Genomic DNA, 21,690 nt, shown 5'->3' with positions numbered 1-21,690 from the left:
ATTTTCTTCCATGCATCTGTACAGATCTGGAGGTAGATATTGCATGATCCAACGGTTGCATTCTTTGATGCGAAAGATGCAGCCCGACCCCTCAGCCGCCGCAAACCAGACAACGAAGGAAACATTCTCTTCTATTTATTTAATTTAATGGGAGTGGACTGCTCTGCAGTCAAAACACCGCACACTCGACAGTCCACGTATGGACCATTGATCAGTAGGCCCCAACGAGAAATTATTGGTTGGATCTGGTTCACAGTGAACCAGAGGTACTTTACTAGCTAGAAGATGTTAAATACGTTGTAACACGTAATATTAAAGAGGAAAAAAGTATTAAATATACAGTAATATGTATTGTTAAGGAGATAAAAGGTATTAATTATCCCTGGTTTACATTGAACCAGGTCCCACCAATAATTGTTGGATCGAACCGGGCTCATCCTGGAGTAAGTTTTCGGCCCTCCACCCGGTCCACCGCGATGTCGGCCATCCTCTGCTCAGCGCTACAAATATCGGGCTCGATGGTATCAATCGCGCGAAAGAATGACGTCGACCATCTGATTGCACAGCTCCTAAGGCACACCGAGCACTTCGTACATCCGTCCGTCAATTGCGCGATCCAACGGTGGATTGGCGCGAAGGAAGGATCCACCGGTGTCCGTAGACAAGAGGTCCAGCATTTTCCAATCATCTCACGACGCTTTGGTGTAAATGACCGTTTGACGAGATTTTACCAATATCTATCTATTACTCCGGTATGCTCCCGTCCTCGTTGCTCCCCCACCCTCCTCCACTTATCCCCAAATCTCCCACCCCAAAGGACCGGCCAAGGGTAATTGCAGGTCGTTTTCTTCTAAGCCATTCTTCTCATTGAAGGCCAGAAATAAAAATCCCTTTCCTCCACCTCATCAGTCGCTCCCACTTCTCCACTCCAGTTCCAAGCTCGGTGTGACCGCAAAGCGCGTGGGAAGCCATGAGAGAGAATCTCGCGTTCTTCCTTCTCTTCTCCCTCCTCTCTCTCGATGTCTTTTTCGCGGTCGGATCGGCATCGCCAACGCTCGCCAAATCGGAAGGTATGGAGGTGGATCGAATCTCGTATTTATTTAAAACGGGAGCTACATTTTTCTGATTGGATTTGGTCTCGAGTGCCAGTGAATGCGCTCCGGCGAATCGCGGAGAAACTGGGGAAGACGAACTGGGATTTCGGCGTCGATCCCTGCAGCGGCGAAGGGAACAGGAGCGTGCCGGATGCGACGAAGGTTTCCGAGATGGACGTCTTCTGCGATTGCTCCTCAAATAAATCTGGATGCCACATCATAAGCTTGTAGGCCATTCATCGTATCTCTTCTCATCTCTCGATATCCTCCTCTTTCATTCTTTAACCATCAGTAGTTTAATTCTCACCGTTTTTTAATCTAATTTTTAACGGGGTTCTGGGTATGGTCACGTAGGTCTCTAAAAGGGCAGAACCTTTCAGGCGTGCTTCCCCCGGAATTCGGCTTGCTTCGTCACCTCCAGCAGCTGTAAGTATAGACGGGAGAATAGTAATAAATTATTTAGCATTTAGCAACGTATGGGGCCGGACCAGACGTGAGGATGCCGATGCGATTCGCTATACGGCGGTGTTGGGTCTAAAAAATTATTGGTTGGATCTGATTCATAAAAAAAAAATTAAATATATGATAGGACGTATTATTAAGAAGATAAAAGATATTAAATATAATATATGTAACGCTAGAATTTGGCTTGGTATCAATGTTGGGTCTAAAAATTATTCATTGGATCTGGTTCATAATGGATCATAAATAATTTATCAATCAGAAAAAAAAAATTAAATATATGATAGAATATATTATTAAAAAAATAAATAATATTAAATAGTTATTATTATCACACATACACGGCGAATAAAAAAATAATGAAAAAAAAATTAAATTATTAATAGTCCAGTATGAACGAAGTCCAATCAATACTTTTTTCCAACCATCTCTTCTAGTGCGAGTCCAAATCTGGCGTTCCGTGTGTGGCCCATGGCGTGGCGGCTAGCCAGTTGATTGGCCCACACGGTCCGGTGGCACCGCGTGGTCGGGGGTCGTAAGCTCAGACTTGAGTCCACGGTGGACTTAGGACTCCTTTCTTTATTAGCTGTTAAGTTATTCCCCCTCACTGGTATAGTTAAACTCCTCTCTCTCTAATAAGACGGAAGATTATGATCGCAGGGATCTGAGCCGCAACGTCTTCAACGGCAGCATCCCAGAGCAATGGGCCGGCATGCGGCTGCAAGGCCTGTAAGTTTTTTTTTTTTTTTTCTTGAGTCAATTCCATCTCAATCCATGTTTAAGAATACTTAATTAGCTAAATCAATCAATAAATGCCGGTGCTTTGGTTAATTAGATGTTAAGATGTATAATAATCTGATGACGGAAATTGAAATGAAATTAGTAAAAATAATGCAGGTCTTTAATGGGGAACCGCTTGTCTGGGCCATTCCCCATAGTTCTGACAAAGATAACCACCTTAACCAATCTGTATGGAAACTCTTAAACCTCTCTCTTCTATAATTATGATTATTAGAACGGCGATGAACGTTAATAAACATGTTCCTCAGGAGCGTCGAAGGGAATCGCTTCACCGGTTCTCTGCCTCCTGAGCTTGGACGCCTTGTTAACATGGAGAAACTGTGAGCTTTTAACGTCTTCCCATTTCTCCCACAATTGAAAGAAAAAAGCTCAGAAAATTAATCATTTATGTATTATTTTCTTTTAATAAAATTGCGAATTTCAGTATTGTATCCTCCAACGAGTTCACCGGGGCGCTGCCCAAGGCTCTTGCAGAGTTGACCAATTTGACTGATCTGTGAGCTTATGTTTCTTTCTTTATTTTTTTATTTTATTAACAATTAACAATAAATGATATTATGTATATTCATTTTTGCTACATAAACAGAAGGATTTCTGACAACAACTTCTCTGGCAAGATACCTGAATATATAACAAACTTGACCAGACTGGAAAAACTGTAAGTAAATTCACTCCATCTATTAGTGTGTGTGTGTGTGTGTGTATGATAATTATGTTTGTCCGCTAATTTATGATGTCGGTCTACCAAAGAGTTATATACATACTATGCAGGCAGATTGGGGGATGCTCTCTAGAGGGGCCCATTCCTTCTGGCATTTCTAATTTAACCAGTATGACTGATTTGTAAGCAAGTTGTGATACATGCTTGTAATTTTCTATTTTATTTTGTACTATCAATAAAGCTGAATCTTTTATGTGTTTATTGTTAGGAGGATTAGTGACCTGAGTGGAAATGGATCAACCTTTCCAAACTTGAGTCAAATGGAAAGTTTAAAGACATTGTAAGTTAAATATCTCAATAAGGTCTGATGTCTATATACCTCTGAGTGGGTTATAGGTTTCTATGTACTATGTGTATGCATGCATGCATTATAATGTAGTCCAAAAAAGAAATGCATATTCTGTGCAGGATACTGAGGAATTGCTCCATTCATGGAGATATCCCTGCTTATATTGGATCTATGAGGATGCTGAAGCACTTGTAAGTTATTTATTTCTTAATCTTCCCATAAAATAAAGCATGTATTTTTCGGGCCAATTAAATCCACCACTGGCATGTACTCATTTAGACCAACATCATTCCACTTCCTCTTGTTTTTTGTGATCCTTTTCGGTTGGAGCAATTCATGAAGGTATGTTTTTTTTTTTTTTCTCTGTCAGATTTGCATTATAATGAAAACTTCATTTAATGAAGAATTATATTGGATAGATATGACATGAGTAGTTGCTGATTGCTTCGGCATGCAGTTTAACCATCTTATCAAATATATGCCTTTAGTAAATGTCTTTTTTTTCCTTCATGAAATCTCAAACATTATTGCATTTTATATTCCATCTAGAACCAGAAGGGTGAGAAACAATGTAGTCTGTTTTTCTTTTTAAAATAAAAAGGCCGTTAACTTATTTCTGGTTTTCATAGCAAATGTCATTCATATTGTGTGATAGGCTTCTCTGCTATAAAATACTTGTACATTGAAGTATGTCCATACAATTTTTGCCAAAAATCTAGGATGTGCTCTATGTCCGTAGTTTCGCAAAGCTTTTTTTTCTCTGTTAATCATGGTCTAACCTCATACAAGGATATTGCTTGCTTCTTAGCCCTTTATAATCTCTTTAAATTTGTTATGTATAATATCTATGCCAAAAAATAATCTTATTCTTGATATCATAGTTCTCTATGCCCTGTCTATACAGAGATCTCAGCTTTAATAAGTTGACAGGAGAAATTCCAAGTTCCCTCGCTTCCCTGGTTAACGTAGATTTCATGTAAGTTGCAAATATTTTTTAAATATTGTTTTTATATGGTTGGAAGTCTCAATAGATATAATTAGCATCACTAGTTTCAGTTTCTTGTCAAACCTTTTATTTTTCTAGAATGAATTCTTACCCTGTTTGTGGAATCACAACACCATTATCTGTTAGATATCTTACTGCAAACACGCTTACTGGAACCATACCAGGATGGATCTTGAAAAGAAACAAGAATGTGTAAGTGTTTTTGATTTTTCATATCAGCCAGCAATAATACTTTTACCTACAGCTTCAGTCTGTCTGTTTTATGATGTTTGACTGCTAGTATGTCTTGGACCTTTCACAAACTTTCTAACTAACGATACATATACATTTCTTTTTAACTTGCCGGAAGCATTTAGACATGTTAATTCCTTCTTTTTCTGTACAAAGGATGGTACGGTATCTGAATTTAATATGCTTAAATTGAGCGTTTGTGAGATTACCTATTTCTAAATCCATGTGAAATGACTGTTCCTTCATAATTTTCTTGTTAAAGGACTTGCTGCTTTTATGGTGGTACACTTGTTTTTTTAGTCCAAGAGGGTGTAGTTGTTTTACATATTGTTTGGATCGAGGGTACATGGGGTTCATAAAGGAAAGGGAGGGGAGGGGAGGGTAAAGAATAAACTCCAGTTTGGTAAAGAATAAAGTTACAACCGCTTTATGAACCGAGTTGGGGTGTAACAGAGGGGAAGATTCATGCTTAATTTTTATTTTCCTAACTTATCTTTAATAAAATTTTAAAGTTACAACTAGATCATTATATACTCTATCTTTCCAATCGCTCCTTTACTCTTCGCACAACTCAAAAATTCTATAGCCGTACCTTCGCCCGCAGGCTGCTCCTCACGCAAATCCAGATATCATGATCTTTAGAAGGCAGATTCCAGTGACAGAGATTCACGATCAAAATATCACAAACATTAAATAGTACATCTATTAATGAGAAAGGACATATTTGTCAAAATATATAAAAGTTCTTCTACCCCTTCCTTAACCCCTCTATCCAAACAAGGATAAGATATGTACCTTTTTTTACCTTTCCCCTCCCTTTCCAAATAAGGGTTCATTAATTCCCTTACCCTCCCCTCCCTTTCCCTCCATTACTCTTCTCTCTCCTCCCCTTATGAACTCTCGTGTACCCCCAATTCAAACAAAGCATTAGTCATTTACAAATCATGCATATTCCTTATCTTGTGATTATCCGGCAAAACAAGTATATTTACTATCTTTGTGCGTATAAAAGTTTTAATGCACTGCAATCATCCATGCATATTTACTAAATAGAAAGTTTTGGTGCAGTTGTTAGTGCACGTCTTAGGTTGGCATACATGCGTGCACATCCGCACCTATCTACTATAATGGAAAAGGCTTTGAGCAGGCCTCAATTGAATGGCCCCAATACCCTAGTATTAAAAAATACAAAAACAATCCACACACCTAACTTGAAAAAAAGAAAAAAATTGATACTTCTTTCCCACATGCACCCCAGCCCCACTGATCTTTTTGTTTTTTTCAAATGACTTGATATCTTTCCATATATGATCAGGTTCCCTTGTTCTAGGTTCATATGGAAATCAAAGTTTTTGAACTTTCCTTCATCATCTAGAATTCTCATGTATTCAAGACTCTTCTTAATTAAAACTAATGCTTTTTAACTAATTAAAGATCGTTTTTAATTAAATAGGTTATATATAAAATAATATTGTAAAAATATTTTAAAAATAAAAGAGTACGTTCTTGCATGTCTTAGTCTTAAAAGTCATAGCCATCCATGATCCATGCACAGTGACTGTGCACGTGCATCGCATGTGCCTCAACTCTAGTACATAAGTAAATGTATAGATACACTTACATGCATATACGGACATGAATGTGGGCATTCATTTGCACACATTACATAGATACATATGAACATTGTATACGTTTTTATGTATATCAAAGAGAAACCCCTACCAAATAATTTAAAATGGATGTCAATAATGTTCTTTCATTGACAAGCATGATTGTGGAGGTTCTTTAATTTGGACTAGGTAACTTGCAATATGATGTGAGGACACCGATATGGGCATTAAGCCATAATGAATCTTAAGATTTCCATGTCCTCAAAATGTGTATTATGGCAGAATACGTCATGAAGGACAGTTACAATTTCTTTTTGAATTTTTTCAAAATCTAACCCCTGCTAAGAAGGCAAAAAAATCCTTGCTTTCTTTCTTAAAAATATGCATGATCTCCAACTGTAGACTAACCAGATCTTGCTAATTGTTGGGGGCCTTCAGATATAAACTAAAGCCTAACTTTCACCAAGAATATAATTGCCTCGACTGTATGCATATTGGCTCCAGAGATCAAGTTATGATCTATCAAACTATGACAGGTAGCAAGGCTTACCTTATTAGAAGTTTAGGGTATGCCTTTAGTGTCTTGTATACAAGAAAGGTTTCAGTTGAAAGCAAGAAGGCAAGGTTTATACGGTATTTTTCTGTTATATTTTATTCAGAAGTACCATTCAAACAGTTCTTGCCTAATGGAAATTAAATAAACAGAAAAAAAAAACATTTAAATTTACATATGCCTCTTACATGTGGGATCCTATCTTCTAGACTTTGTCAAATGCAAGATTCCTGTCATTTTTATGTCAATAACTGTGCTCTTGCAATGTCACTTTCCCCTATTCATGACAATGTGTGGCCACAATCATTATTTTGTTATTTCACATTAACTTTTGGATATATATGAGTTGCATGAGCTCTATATGTGGTGCAGCTGAGTTTTATCAATGGAAGTAGCTGAATATATGGATTCAGTCACATGTACAAATATCTGGGGCCTAACATCTACCTTCATGAGTGCTTTTTCTTCGAGCTTAATTTATGCTGAAGCTAGACATCTTACAATTATTAATAATACCAAACAAAGACCGAGTCCTACCACAGAAGCGGTTCACTATAATCACTAATATATCTGGATTAATGTATGTGATTAAATTGTTTGGATTGAGGGTCCAATTTTGCCAACTTTGCATATATGATTTCATAAGATCTCTGCACGCTTGCTTGCAGAGTTGGAGTGATTATTTATTATTTTCTATTTCATTGTTCTTCTATCAGATATTGACTGTTAGTCTTGAAATCCAGGGATATTTCTTACAATTACTTCATGGTGGGAAGCTCAGGCCCTACTCAATGTCTTGACGGGAGTGTGTAAGAATGCTTTCTCTTATATTTTGCTTGCCTCTAACATGATTTTTTTTTTTTCCTTTTTCAAACTATAACTCCTGATTAATGCTTTTCAGTAACACAGCAGAGTGCTACTCACCAGCAGCAGACAACATGTAAGATTATCTTGAGCTGTCAAATAAATTTATAACACACGTGAACAGCATCTTTAGTTAACCCAGTATTTTCTGAACCCTAGCTCTGTTCTCTTACTTTTATTTATATCTTCTCATGTAGTAGTACAGTAAATTCATGCCTAAAGAGGAATTTCCCCTGCAGTGCTTCCAACAAACAATGTAAGTAAATCAAATTCATTATTCAACTCAAATCCTGATCCAAAGTTTTCCTTTCGTAGTTATTAAATCAATCTTGTTTATGATCACATTAATTTCCATGCTTCATCTGGTAATCTCATTGACACACATTTTGTAACACTTGCTTCTGTCTATCTCATTGAACAATGTAATTCACAATAAACTTTTTTAACAACCAAAATGAGGCGGGAAACACTCAAAAAGTCATGAAGTTCTACTGAGATCTGTTCATTCTCTATTAGAGAAAGAGAGAGACAATAAGGTTATACTTCAGCATCCAATGATGACTGATTTATGCCTGAAAAATAAAAAACCATTTTTTCCAGAATATCGCCTAAATAAGTGGTTGTCCACACAATTATGTAAGCCAGATCCCCTCTTCTATTACATGGTCTTACCATGATCTTATGAACAGATCAGCACTCCTTGCACATCAATTGTGGAGGTCAAGAAACAATTATCAAGAGGACCAAGTATGAAGCAGATACAGAGGAAAGAGGTGCTTCAACGTTTTACTTAGGTCCAAACTGGGCATTTAGCAGCACAGGGGACTTCATGGACAATGATGCGAATGCGGACAATTATATTGCTACAAACACATCTATACTCACCATGCTCCATCCAGAACTTTATACAAAAGCACGCCTTTCTCCTGTTTCACTTACCTATTATGGCCTGTGTATGATGAATGGAAGTTACACTGTGAAACTCCACTTTGCAGAAATAGTTTTCACAAATGACAATACATTTAGCAGCCTTGGGAAGCGCTTATTTAATGTTTTCATTCAGGTAATTAAAGTACACATATTTTCCCCATTTAACCTTTGGATTAACTAAACATAAAATTTATAGTGGTTCTAAAATTTGCTCAATGCAGGGAAAGATGGTATTGCTGGATTTCAACATTGAAGATGCAGCTGGTGGACCTGGAAAACCAGTTATAAAGACTTTTATAACAAATGTCACACACAACACCTTAAAGATACAACTCTACTGGGCTGGAAAGGGGACGACAGGCATTCCAACTAGAGGAATGTATGGTCCTCTGATATCAGCTATCTCGGTGACACCTAGTAAGTTCTGTAATTTTCAGTGGCTTTTGCTGTTGCACTCTATTACTGCCACGAAACTTGATAATGCAGTCAAATTTTTTGACATAACCTTGTTTTTATCATTCAGATTTTGATATTCGCATAGATGTCGGATCTCCTAGCAGTAATAGAATACATACTATCATTGTGGTTGTGGTCATGGTTTTGGGGATTTTCTTGGTTCTGTTTGCTCTAGGCATTTGGAGGAAAAGGAGGTTATGGCTTAATTCCATGTACAAAGGTATTGAAGGTTATCACATTTAGTCCCTACTCTGATTCTAGCAATTCATTGTATTGCTGCTTCCTCATTATACTCTTAAGTGATCAGCTGATACTACATACTTATATGATGTCAATAGACGATCGATATCTGCATTTTTGTTTTGAGAAAAGGCCAACTAGATGCATATTATATGAAGTTCACGCTCGGTATGTGATTCTCAGTGTTCATACATTCCAATTCCAAGTTATTATGTCTCTTTTTATGTGCATGTGTTTCTCTGCGTGTATGGTTGCTTTTATGGCCTCCATGTGCATGAGAGTTCAATTGCTGGCTAATGCACTAGTATTTTAGCATAAATAATTAAAAGACGAAAAGAAAACTTTTCACGGAAGAAGAAGACAAAACTTCAGTTAGACTCTTACTATTTCATGTTGTGATATCATATTCCTCTAGAATTCCTCAAAAGGTTAACTAACATGGATGCATCTGGGAGAAATCTATTAAGAATATAAAGTGTACAACCGCACCTCCATCTCAAACTGTTCGTACATGATATTGAGGTTGACCTTCTAATCTAGGAAATCTGCATACAAACGAACTTTTCATTCAACTATAGTAACATGACACCATCTAGGAAAATGGGTTGGTTGTGATGAGGATAGCATATGAAAGTTTGTGGCAAGAGGAATTGTGATTGTAGAAGCAAGAAGAGGGCAAGAGGAAGGCAAGAGTGGAGAAATAAAAGAAGAGGCATGAGGAGAGAATGGAACTTGCTCTAACTCAGAATCAGCACTCTGCCTCAGAAACGAGTCATTGCTTTGGAAGTAGCACCAAGGAGCCTCTGCCTACCTCCAGAATTTGTAATGCTGAATTGACAACTAATCAGAATTTTGCCAAGAATTGGAGCACAAAATGCGCTATTTAACGAACAAATTTTATTTGCATATATGAAAAACCGGGTGCAAGACTTATATTTACAGGTTTGAAGGCTTTCTCTATCGAAGACATTGGTGATCCCTGGGGTACTTACGAAAAATAATGACATTCTAGTGCTAAAATCATCTAAGACTCGAGTGAGTGATTGGATGCCATGTAAGATAGTTTCGAGTACATCAGATACCAGCCTGACGGCATCAGATTCAGGAATCATGTTAACCCTCTGAAGACTCGTTCCAAGTTGATGTCTTCATTTTATTTTTTTTTTCTGCATGTTCTCTTCCTTCATCATCTCTTAGCTTTCTTCTTCCTTTCCAAATATCATCCTTCTCCCTAGGCCTCAGCATATAATACTCGAGTACCCTTTCTTGATTGGCATATCAGATATAATGATACAGATGTAAAAATTTGGTTCAAGAGAATTCAGGTTTCCAAGTAGGGATTTTGTTTTGGATTAAGTGAAACTATCACTGTTATAAATGTAGTAATATTCTTAATATTGTTTAATTTTCATGAGATTAATTTTTTACTTTTACACTGTTCCTGTTTTCAAGGCAGTGAATAATCATTGATGCATGGATGAAACTGATAAACAATATACTAATCTTGACTGCTCAAAACCCTTTAGAAGGGCGCATTTCCATGTGTTGATGATACTCAAACAAACTTCCTTTGTTTTTGTTCCATGAAATGTCATGCACTGGACATGGGTTATGCATCTTATAGTGTTGAAAAGGTGAAGGAAAATGAAAACTTGAATAGCTTATATTTTATTTCTCATACATGAATTCTGCTTTTTTAAGTAGATCTAAGAGGCCTTGACCTACAAACTGGATCCTTCACCTTGCGACAAATTAAAGCAGCAACCAAGAACTTTGATGCTGAGAACTTGATCGGGGAAGGCGGATTTGGTTCAGTTTACAAGGTAGTAATGATATCTTATTTATATATTCTTATTTCCTGAGGCATAGTATGACATCATAAGTCCTCTATATTTGAACTACCTTCTTTATTAAACTATATTCTCCTTGAAAGTGTAGGGTCTGCTATCAGATGGAACTGTAATTGCTGTGAAGCAGCTTTCGTCTAGATCTAGACAAGGAACTCGTGAATTTGTGAATGAAATTGGCATGATTTCTGCATCACAACATCCTAATCTTGTGAAGCTTTATGGATGTTGTACTGAAGGAAACCAATTATTGCTTATTTATGAGTACATGGAAAACAATTGTCTTGCACGTGCCTTATTTAGTACGTCATCTATTTTGTTCCCTTCTTTTTTCTCTGGTTGCTTTTTTGTCTAAGCTATTGAGTTGTGTGATGCGGTTAGATCAGAACAGATAATTATCAATATGTTGTACAGGTAAAAAACCAGAGTGCAGATTGAAATTGGATTGGCCAACAAGACAAAAGATTTGCCTTGGCATAGCTCGAGGCCTGGCCTATCTTCATGAGGAGTCCAGATTGAAGATTGTTCACCGAGATATCAAGGCCAGCAATGTACTGCTTGATAGAGATCTCAATGCGAAGATTTCTGATTTTGGTTTAGCAAAACTCTATGAAGAGGAGAATACCCACATAAGCACTCGAGTGGCTGGAACTATGTAAGTATTTCTTCTTGAATCGTTAAAATGACTTTTGAACAAATTTGCACCCACAGTCATTGTTGATGGACTGGTTATTCAAGCTTTATCAGTTAGGATGCAACTTTACCATGGTGACCAACTAATTTCATCACAAGCTAGGAAAATGATTATACCTATCTAGATATTTATTATAGTAATGAGAAACCTAGATTTGGGAGAAAATAATGAGCTTTGATGCAACTCTTATTACATCCTAGTCAAGAATACCTCTAATTTTCAGCACTATAAATTTCAATATCAGCATGTGCCAGCAATTATCTTTAACCATTATTAATTTTGTGAACAATGGTTTCTCACAATATAAAGGTTCATCACCAGTGTTACCAAAAAAAAAAAAGGTTTATCACCAGCGTTACTATTATGTGGTTTTATCCTTATTCTTTTGGCATTTCTAATTATTTATGTAGAGTATGCTAGTTTTCAGTGATTGTTAGCATATCAAGTTTAGTATGGCTATTATCGATGAACATAATTTGTAAATGACTAATTTACTTGATGATCCATTATCAAATTCTGGTTTGTAACTGAAAAACTGAAGAATTCTAAATTCTTTCTAAAAATGTTTTGTCTTCTTCAAACTCTCAAGAAAATCCATTGAAAGGTTTTGGCGGTACAATATTTTGCCTGAGACAAGGCAAGCTTGGCTTGACGCTTAACAATCTGTTACTTGGAAGTACATTTTCTCTTTCTTGGGCATGGTGTCATCAACACTTTTCTTGTCGAATATTAGGAATATAACTAATGCAATTTTGTCATATTTTGATTCTTTCAGAGGTTACATGGCTCCTGAATATGCAATGCGAGGTTATCTAACCAGTAAAGCAGATGTTTACAGCTTTGGAGTAGTTGCTTTAGAAATTGTTAGTGGAAAGAGCAACACTAATTATAAGCCACAAGAAGAATTTGTCTATCTTCTTGACTGGGTAACTTTAGCCCTTTATTCTTTTCTTCAAACCTTTATTCTGTTAACTTAATTTTGTTTTGTCTTTGATATTCAAGAAAGCAATTTTAGTTCTGCTCCCTTTTTATGAACAGAGTTTCAAATTATACTTAGTATGATTGGATGTATATAATTGTACACATGATTCAAAGAACCATTATATTTACTTTGTGCTTTCTTGGCATCCCAGGCACAGTTCTACAGGAGAGGGGGTCCCTTTTGGAATTGGTAGATCCAGACCTTGGATCAGAGTATTCTAAGGAAGAGGCAATGGTGATGCTGAATGTGGCTCTCTTGTGCACTAATGCATCGCCCACGCTGAGACCTACGATGTCAAAAGTGGTTAGTTTGCTCGAAGGACAAGCTCCTCTCCAGCCTCTACTTTCAAACCTGAGCATCTCAGCAAATGGTACGAGCTCTAGCGGAGTGAGAAGAAACTTTTGGCAGAACCCATCTGAGAACCAGGCAATGTCAGTTGATGCATCAGATATTGATTTATCTGAATCAGCACCCAGTAATGATGGAAGCCTGCAACTTCTAAGAAGACGCATATAGGTCTAATAAACAGTTATTTGTTTAGGACGATCCAGCATCTAAAAACTCATGCCTTGCGTCCTAAATCCTGACTACTGTTTAGATGAGAAGCCAAAGAGAATGAAGCAGAAAAGCTAGAGCACAATCGCTGCATCCAGAGGATATTAGACAGCATCGAATGACTGCATCAGTGCTGCTCGCATTTAAGCATGGCAACTCAATGCTTGTAAAATATTAACCATTAGTTTTAAGTGAAAATTTTCATATTGGTGAAGCCTAAAGTCCTTACAATGGCTTGAACTTGGTAAACTTGCAAAGAAAAGCTGAGAATAAAACTAGAAGCAGCCGTTAAGGTGTGTCAAACTTGAAAATTAAAGTGTGCAGGCTATGCATGAGATAGTACCTTGACAGCAACTTTGGTTGGGAGCAACATTCATATCTCTGGTTACGAACAGCCATCAAATACATGGCAGTGATCAGGAGTCATAAAACATTTGCAGTTTTGACGGAACATTCATAATTTCCAAATAATGATGGGAAACACCAAACTTTAGATGTGGATGCACCTGCAAATGTATTGATTTATTTAAGCTTGCATCATACATGGAGAAAATGAATTCAACTTGGCCACCAGCAGCAGTTGAGATAAACCGATAGTGCACATAAACATTATCAGGAGGCAAGAAACAGGTTACAGAAATTTTTAGAACTCTTAAAATGAACATGCTGACCATAGACCTCTCCACTCTGACTATGGAATTTTTTTAAAAAAATCCTAACGTCCGTACAACATGAACAATCTGCCACTTATATCTGCAGAGAGCACCACAAAATCTACTTCCTTGCTTGTATTCTCTTGTCCCTTATAGGAAGAGGAATAGGCTTTTGGGCCTCATGTGGATGATCTGGGCCTTTGTACACTTTGAGGTGCGTGAATAGAGTTCTTCCGAGCTGCACAAAGCAGAAGTTAAATTCTGGTTGGAGTGTCAAAAAGATTGGCTTTCAACTTCTTGCCAAGTTGAACTTTCTCACAAGTCTTACCAATAAAAAAAAATGGAACCTAGAGTCCTTTGAATAAATAATACAAAGATGAGAAGTTCCACAAAAAAAAAAAACTCCAAATGTGACAAATATTGAAAATTTAAATTGTTGATTAAACCAGTGATTCATTTAAAGGGAGTTGTTTGCCTACAAACTAATATAGAGATACTTTAATGATGCAGACTGTAGACATGATTTACCACCCACAAGAAACAATAAAAGAGCATTAAAAATAAATTTGAAAGTAAAAAAAAAGGTATGCAATCAGATCCTTCATAAGCATCAATCATCAAGTACAATGTACGTCATGGTAACAATGCCAAGATGCCATCAGTTTTTCTTGGAGAACATAATAATGAATACATAGATCATATGCCAAAAAAAGAAAAAAAAAAAAGAAACACACACATTCCACAAAAACCTGGTGCAAGACATAAACAATTTATAATGGCCCTCTATATATTCAGAAAATGGGCTCTAGTCAACGAACCACAAAAAGGAACCAGTACATATCATGCCAACCTATGGAAAGGCAATGTTTATGAATCAAATCTGAAGTAAATGCAATACTTGGAATCAAATTCTCAAAAACCACCATTGTCCTTTTATCTTCATGGCAGGAAAAGTGCCACATTGAGCTTCTGATACATCAGCAGTCCTATTCTAAGTGAGAACCAAAGTAGAAACCAGTAATGAGTATTGTCCAGCCTCTGAACATTTGATGAAATCCTCTCACAGAGTAGTTTCACAAGCCGCAGCAGATTTTATGATTCATAAATATGATTAGTTAAAATCTCTAGCTTTCTTCTCTTCCTTTTTTTTATGTAAAAGGCAAAGGTTAGTCCTTCACATTCAATGAAAAAGAACATAATGTCATCCTCTTACACAGCAGTTTTTTCTAGCAGAGTAACAAATATATTATGATCCATAAATTGGATGGTAGATCTCTAGCTTTTTCTCTCACTATTGGCATTAGTCCCTTGCATTTCAGGAAAAGAATATGATAGATATTAAATTTTTTTCTTACCCTCCCTTTAGGAAGCATGCCCCGCACAGCATGTTCAATTATTCTTTCAGGAATTCTCTCTTGAAGTTGATCAAATGTCTCCACTTTCATACCACCTGGCCTTCCTGAATGCCTCCTGTAGAGCTTTTGAGTCCTCTTTTTACCAGAAACTGCTACTTTTTCTGCATTGACCTGTGTTCAGTGCAGTCAGAATAATTATGGATGCTTTTTTTGTATACATATATATGTATGTTTATGTATCTATGAATGCATTTTATACATTTTTGTGTGTGTATATAAATACATACACACACACACACATACATATATATATATATACACACATATACATACATACATACATACATACATACATACATACATATATATATATATATATATATATATATATATATATATATATATATATATAGCACATATGTATGTGTGTGTGTGTGTGTGTGTTTCTTAACATATCCTAGTAGCATCATGTCTTACTTCTGCAAGATTTGCCTTATCGGCCTATTCATATCCGTGCTTGCTTCATGGCTCTAGGTTATTTGTAGTTTGAACCATTGTAGCAGGCACTACTGTCCATATCACAAGCAGGTTAGAGAGTAACAGTTAATTAATGAGATGAAAAGAGGGGTGCCAGCAGTATCAGAATTCAATTGGAATAAATTCAAAACACTCCAAAATCTCAAACTAAGTGAACTACTGAGATGTAGTTTGAGTGGGAATATAAATAAAGAAGACATTCCGACCAAGACCAATGACCAAAAAGACACCAAAACAAGTCAAATCTTCATGCCCTCAAATAATATTTTACATACTAACGGAGATACAATAAGGGTTTTTGAAATTGGAGTGCTTTTTGCATTTTTTGTGATGCCACTGGCAAATGAGAGGTAAGGAGATAATGTAAGGTCGACATAAATGCCATATGCTAAGCAGAAGGAGCTTCATGTGCCTATAAGATGTGGGCAGGCCTTGGGACAATGGTAAGGCTGCTGCATCATGACCTTGGTGTCATGGGTTCGAAGCATGGAAATAACTTCTCTAGACACGAGAGCAAGGCTATATACATCCAACTCTCCAATGGGACACCCTTTTTTTAGTTGTATACAAGATAATGGTTAATATCCAGATTCTAGATACTATGTGATGCAAACATAGACAGTGGCCAATTGAAATGGCATGGCACGTGTATCGTGTAATAAAGAATAGAATGGGTCATAGTATGGAAAGAGAGAAGATTTTGTCACGAAAAGTTAGGGAATTGTAAGGAATGATTCCACAAAATTTATGCTAGATCAACAGGACAAACAGATCATTAGGTGGTGGAGTTCATGCGCGCCCCCCCCCCCCCCCCCCCTCTTTTTCTTGATCATTCAGGGCCTTAAAAATAGTAATAATACATATCTAGAATTTTAAATGACTTCATAGGTTGTAATCTATCATTATGTTATAATTTATAATAGTAGAGAATTGTACGTGACTGTATGCCCAATTAATCTCAATATCTAATTTCAAAACCCATTCAATGCATTGATGTTCAAACAAGATTAGGGTAGCACCATACACTGTTGGCCAATACACTGATGTTGATTCAAATCTTTGATTCAATTCAATTAGAAAAGTATATTAATTTAAGTTCCTTTATAATTTGTATCTTTTTGTATTCTCGTTAAAAAAAAATTAAAAAAAAAAGGACAATACAAGCTATTAAGGTACACAATTCACTTAAGATAAAAGGTATTCAAGGCTTATTCCCTTGCGTATCATATTTTTTGAAGGAAGGCAAAGTAACATGGTTGTGCATAGCTACCATGATTTACACAAAGTAGGATCTGCAATAAAAGATAATTAACAGAGGATAAAAGCAATTTTCTTCAGAAGGTCACAATAAATCCAGAATATGGCTTCCCCTACACAAATATCAAGAGAAGTCCTATAGTGACCCATTCACATGCAAAAGAAGGTACAAATGTAAACCAAACTAAATAGAGTTTCTAAATCAACATGGGAACCTATAAAACTATTCTGATAAAACTAAAACTTGCACAACTTATTACAGATTCAAAATCTGAGACTTTTATATCAAAACTGCTAGAAAATTTCTATACTTGCCCTGACCAGGACTCCCAATTGAATCAAAAAGTTGCAGTCAAATACCTTACACAAAGTTTGACCAAGATTTTGACAAATCTAACAGGCCAATGAGTATAAATTCAAAATTATAGGTCACATGGCTTGAATTTAGCTTCCTAGCAATCATCACATGCACAAAATGCATAAGTTCCCATCTAGTTATGCCTCTAGGCATGCCTTAAGCTCAAAGACAAAAACCGCAGATTGTATTTAATCATCTAGTAACCCTTCTCAAAAAGATGCATTTCATATGCCAGATAGAAACAAGGATTTCTATGAAACCAAGCATGCCTAATGTGTTGATGACTGGTGACAGATAAGAAATGATCATTAAAATGCATCACAAGTCAGAAGTCATAAGTGTACAGCATTACAAACTGTAAACCCAAAAAAAAAGTCCTTGCAGGTTGAATGTTGACTGGGTGATCTGTGCATGTGACAGCTGGCAAACAGAAACCCAGACCAAATACTGGTTGATGCATTATACATACCACAATCACGTAGGCCCCCATGTCCACACTAGGAGTGTAGGTTACAAGATTCTTTCCTCTGATATGTATTGCAATGGTTGATGCCAGTCTGCCAAGAATTTTGTCCGTTGCATCAACTATATACCATGTTTTTTCTGTGGTTATATGATCTGCAGCCTTAGGATACCAAGTTTTGTTCCAAATGTCCTGAAAAACAGTGCATACATGTGGTGTCAAACACAAAATGACCAAAAGTGTTTTTTAAAAAAAAAAATGAAGAACAAGCTTTACTACAAAGATGGAGCTTTTGAATGGAAAGAGCATTCGTGACTTCCATAATAAGGAAACATACCTTCAGAGTTCATCAAGCTTAAAAAATAAATAGAAGTACATAATAAGGCCAGAACCTAAATATAAATAAATGAAAAGGCACCTACAGCAAATATAGTTTGGATTATGCTATAATTGTTTTCGATTCACACAAAACAAATAGACATATGTTAATAGGCCAAACATAAAGACTGCTGAAGAACCAGATGCCCCCTCCAAAAATGTGAGTTTTACTTTCATAATTTTGATTCACAGAGAACATGCCACACAACATGCCCAAAAATGGAGAAAAAAAATCAAGATACAACATCAAGATAGGTGTTGACTTTGAGGAAACAAGCAAACACTAGAGCAGCAGAAGATAACTGGTGATAACCAAAAAGATGTTAAACTACAGCAATGATTACATAGAAAACCTAGAGTTTTGAACATCGAAACCCGGATATGACTTAATATACAGGTAATTCACCATTACATAACGCAAGAGGGAAATATAAACATCACATGACATTGCACAAAGTAACCAATTAAGCTGACCAAACACTGAACCACATAATAGGAAAAGATCTCAGAGTTATAAACATTAATAAAAATTAAATGTTTCCAAAAAAAAAAAAAAGAACCAGCAAACAGACGTGACAAAATTAAGAAAATGAACTTTTGCATTTCAAAGCACAAAACATGTTTAGAGGTATGCTTAGGGGAAACCTCTAATGTCAATACAAGCATTTTCGTAGACCATTTTGTGGCTTTCATCCATGTTATCTAAGGTCTTCCCCTATTAATACTAATAAGCCCTTCTCTGTATATTCAAGAACCTCTCCTCTAGTGGCTTCTTCAAATTTGTGTAACATATCTCTACCATCCCAGAGGATACTGTGTGCTCAATCATCGCCTCTAATATTTCTTTCTCCACTCTTTCCTTTCCAGTTTTACCAGACATCAATCTCAACATTTGGGGGCAATGAAAAACCCCCTAATCTTATCATACAGCGAGGCCTCTTGACATCTCCCTGAGTATGCAGGGCAAATCCATGCACAAATAACTCTCACTAAAAAGAAACAGTTAAACCAGGCTCAGATCTTCATCTCGAAGAAGGTCAAGATTCCAAATTCGCGATAAACTTTGTCTATAGGCCTTCAAGAAGTCATCTTTCCTATCAATTTAGTCATCATAGAAGAAAGTATAATATCAAGTTTCCAAGAATTTCTAGGAGTTCCCAACATCGAAAAACATCAAATTTCCAAATTAGCAAAGATTTCTCCATCAGAGGCCTCCAAGATCACTTCTTTCCCACTATTTTTGGACTCATCTCGTTCAAAAAGCAAGGAAAAACAAGAGTTATTTCACTACATTGTATGAAAACCGTAAAAAAAGAAAGCAAGGAGCCAGAGACGGAGGGATTACGGGGCCGTTGATCTCGGACTCTTCGTACATCCACCGGTTCTCCCTGGTGACGACTGCGACCTGCTTCTCTTGGCAGCGGACCTGGAGGCGGTTCCTCGAAGGGAGGGAAGCGATTCGAATCGAGGGTTTGGCGACGGCGAAAGCGAGGTTAGAGGGAGCAAGAAAGGGGGTCTTGGGAGGGCGGCGGCCGTGGGAGAAGAGAGCGAGGGGTTGCTGTGAGAGCGGACAGCCGGGAGGAAGGCGGACGTTGGAATCGCCGCTGCCATTTTCTCTTCCTCTGGTGGAAGGATTGGAATGGTGGGGCGTTTGGCTCTGAGATTTCTCTTCTTTTGAGTTGGCTCTTGGCGGTCCAATGGAGAGAAGACGGGGAGTGGATAATGGAGATAGGGTCACCTTCGGTGAGATTTCTTGGTTTCACCACAAAGCGTTCATGAATAAACTAATCATTTTTATCTGGAACAAAATTACCCGGCTAAGCGGACTAACCAACTTTATTTGAAATACTGCAAAAATCTTATTCTTTTTGGTCTTACAAAAACTTATTTTATATGTTTATTTTTCTAGTCATCTAGCGAAACAACATTTGCAATTATTTCACAGCATTTGCAATTATTTCAGTTTATTCCAGTTTTCAACGAAGTAAAATTTTAAATCAATTTACAAAATAAAAAAAATAAAGTAGAATTAAAAAAAAATATGAAAAGACTAAAATTATAGATCTTAGTAGGAGGCACAACAGCATGCCGCCTATGATAGATAGATGAAGGATGGGAAAAGTCGAGAGGATAACTAAATAAAATCTATGAGAGTTTATTTTTTAAATAAAATCATTGTCAATAGATGGTTCGAATAAATTATATTAAAAAAAAAAAGCTTCGTAATAAGTACCTTTAAATTTTCATTATTCATAGATCAAACTAATCAAAAATTTAGATCTTTTTTTAACAAATTGATTTTCAGATATCAAAATATAAGTAAGTGCCAAATGACCCAATCTAAAGAAACACTTGAATCCTTCTATTTTGTCTCAAATAAGTATTGCTTAACGTACCCCTCGGCATGCTTGAAGGAGCACCGAACTCGGGTTTACATATGGCCATACATGGGACTAGGTGGTTTATGAGGGACTTGATACTTCATTTCATTCTCAGAGGCTCACAAAAAAAACCAAATTAGGCATCCTAAAAGACATGGGAAAGGTTTTTTTCTCTTTCTCACAATCCCGTTCTATGTAGATCTCTCTGCCCCATCTTCTAAAACTGTCTTCTCTATCTATTATTTCAAGACTAGCTTGATCAATATTTGGTTGTTAATAAAATTATATTTAAATCTAAATAATTAAATATGATATAGCTCCACTCTTTTATTTTTACAGTAAAAAAAATTATTTTATTTTATTTTTAAATTTTAAAATATAAATATGTCTCTTATAGTTTTAAAATATAAGTGTGATAATAATAGATAAAGTGATAATAGTGATGGCAAAGATAGTTGAAACCGTATTAATGATGGCAACATAATAATATGAGACATCGATGATGTAATAATAAAGTAATGATGATAATGCTACGGTAAAAAGCATAGATGTAATGATAATAAAAAAATAATTAAATTTGATACCAACAATAATTTTAATGATAATTATGGATGTGCCAATAATAATGATAGTGTAGATGATGATGATGATGATGATGATGATAATAATAATAATAATAATAATAAATAATAATAATAATAATAATAATAATAATGTGGTAACGACGGCAACAACGATGCCAAAGATAGCACCGGTGCTACCAATAAAAACATAAATTTTTTATTTTTAAAAAAAATAAAAATTTATTTTTATTTTTCAAGGCATAGAAAATTCAAATAAAGATTTAAAAAATCAAAAAAATTATCTCAATTTTACAAATTTATTTTAAAATTTTAAAAAATTGCCACCCAGATGGTTTCTCGCATCATTCAGCCAATCATCAGCTCACGTATATGAAAACTACAGGTCTGCC

The 21,690-nt window shown here is 36.1% G+C and overlaps 2 protein-coding genes across 8 annotated transcripts; one reads left to right on the top strand and one right to left on the bottom strand.

The window, feature by feature from the left end:
- The first annotated feature begins 746 nt into the window (after window positions 1-746).
- On the top strand, window positions 747-14,101 carry LOC105041294 (probable LRR receptor-like serine/threonine-protein kinase At1g07650). Of its 7 annotated transcripts, XM_073252944.1 has the most exons (24): window positions 749-1,070; window positions 1,150-1,321; window positions 1,449-1,520; window positions 2,217-2,285; window positions 2,454-2,525; window positions 2,606-2,677; window positions 2,782-2,853; window positions 2,944-3,015; window positions 3,108-3,200; window positions 3,287-3,358; window positions 3,487-3,558; window positions 4,272-4,343; window positions 4,500-4,565; window positions 7,511-7,576; window positions 7,669-7,707; window positions 7,829-7,887; window positions 8,321-8,694; window positions 8,783-8,978; window positions 9,085-9,237; window positions 10,959-11,080; window positions 11,196-11,406; window positions 11,519-11,759; window positions 12,574-12,724; window positions 12,946-14,101. In XM_073252944.1, exons 1-24 carry the CDS (start codon window positions 971-973, stop codon window positions 13,294-13,296), a joined length of 3,039 nt encoding a protein of 1,012 aa, XP_073109045.1. In that variant the 5' UTR covers window positions 749-970; the 3' UTR covers window positions 13,297-14,101. The 7 variants fall into 7 exon arrangements, with proteins under 7 accessions (XP_073109042.1, XP_073109040.1, XP_073109043.1 ...); XM_073252941.1 differs by lacking the exon at window positions 12,946-14,101 and having other exon boundaries at window positions 747-1,070; window positions 3,129-3,200; window positions 7,832-7,887; window positions 12,574-12,816; XM_073252939.1 differs by lacking the exon at window positions 12,946-14,101 and having other exon boundaries at window positions 747-1,070; window positions 7,832-7,887; window positions 12,574-12,816.
- On the bottom strand, window positions 13,825-20,020 carry LOC105041287 (large ribosomal subunit protein uL13c). The gene is given in 5 exon segments (XM_010918191.4): window positions 13,825-14,226; window positions 15,344-15,514; window positions 17,965-18,150; window positions 19,682-19,860; window positions 19,863-20,020. Coding segments are annotated over 5 exon segments (738 nt in total). The 5' UTR covers window positions 19,948-20,020; the 3' UTR covers window positions 13,825-14,109.
- Between the last annotated feature and the right edge of the window lie 1,670 nt (window positions 20,021-21,690).

Source organism: Elaeis guineensis, chromosome 2, assembly GCF_000442705.2.
Source record: "Elaeis guineensis isolate ETL-2024a chromosome 2, EG11, whole genome shotgun sequence".
Classification (NCBI taxonomy): domain Eukaryota; kingdom Viridiplantae; phylum Streptophyta; class Magnoliopsida; order Arecales; family Arecaceae; genus Elaeis; species Elaeis guineensis.
The sequence above is the reverse complement of the archived record's forward strand: the minus strand, read 5'-3'. Positions and strand labels throughout refer to the sequence as shown.

Excerpts from the sequence above, each read along its gene's own strand:
- LOC105041294 (XM_073252944.1), top strand. The coding sequence starts at position 971 with ATGAGAGAGAATCTCGCGTTCTTCCTTCTCTTCTCCCTCCTCTCTCTC. Across the intron at positions 8,695-8,782 it reads TATTTAATGTTTTCATTCAG|GGAAAGATGGTATTGCTGGA; the intron begins GTAATTAAAGTA and ends TGCTCAATGCAG. Across the intron at positions 11,760-12,573 it reads ACTCGAGTGGCTGGAACTAT|AGGTTACATGGCTCCTGAAT; the intron begins GTAAGTATTTCT and ends TGATTCTTTCAG.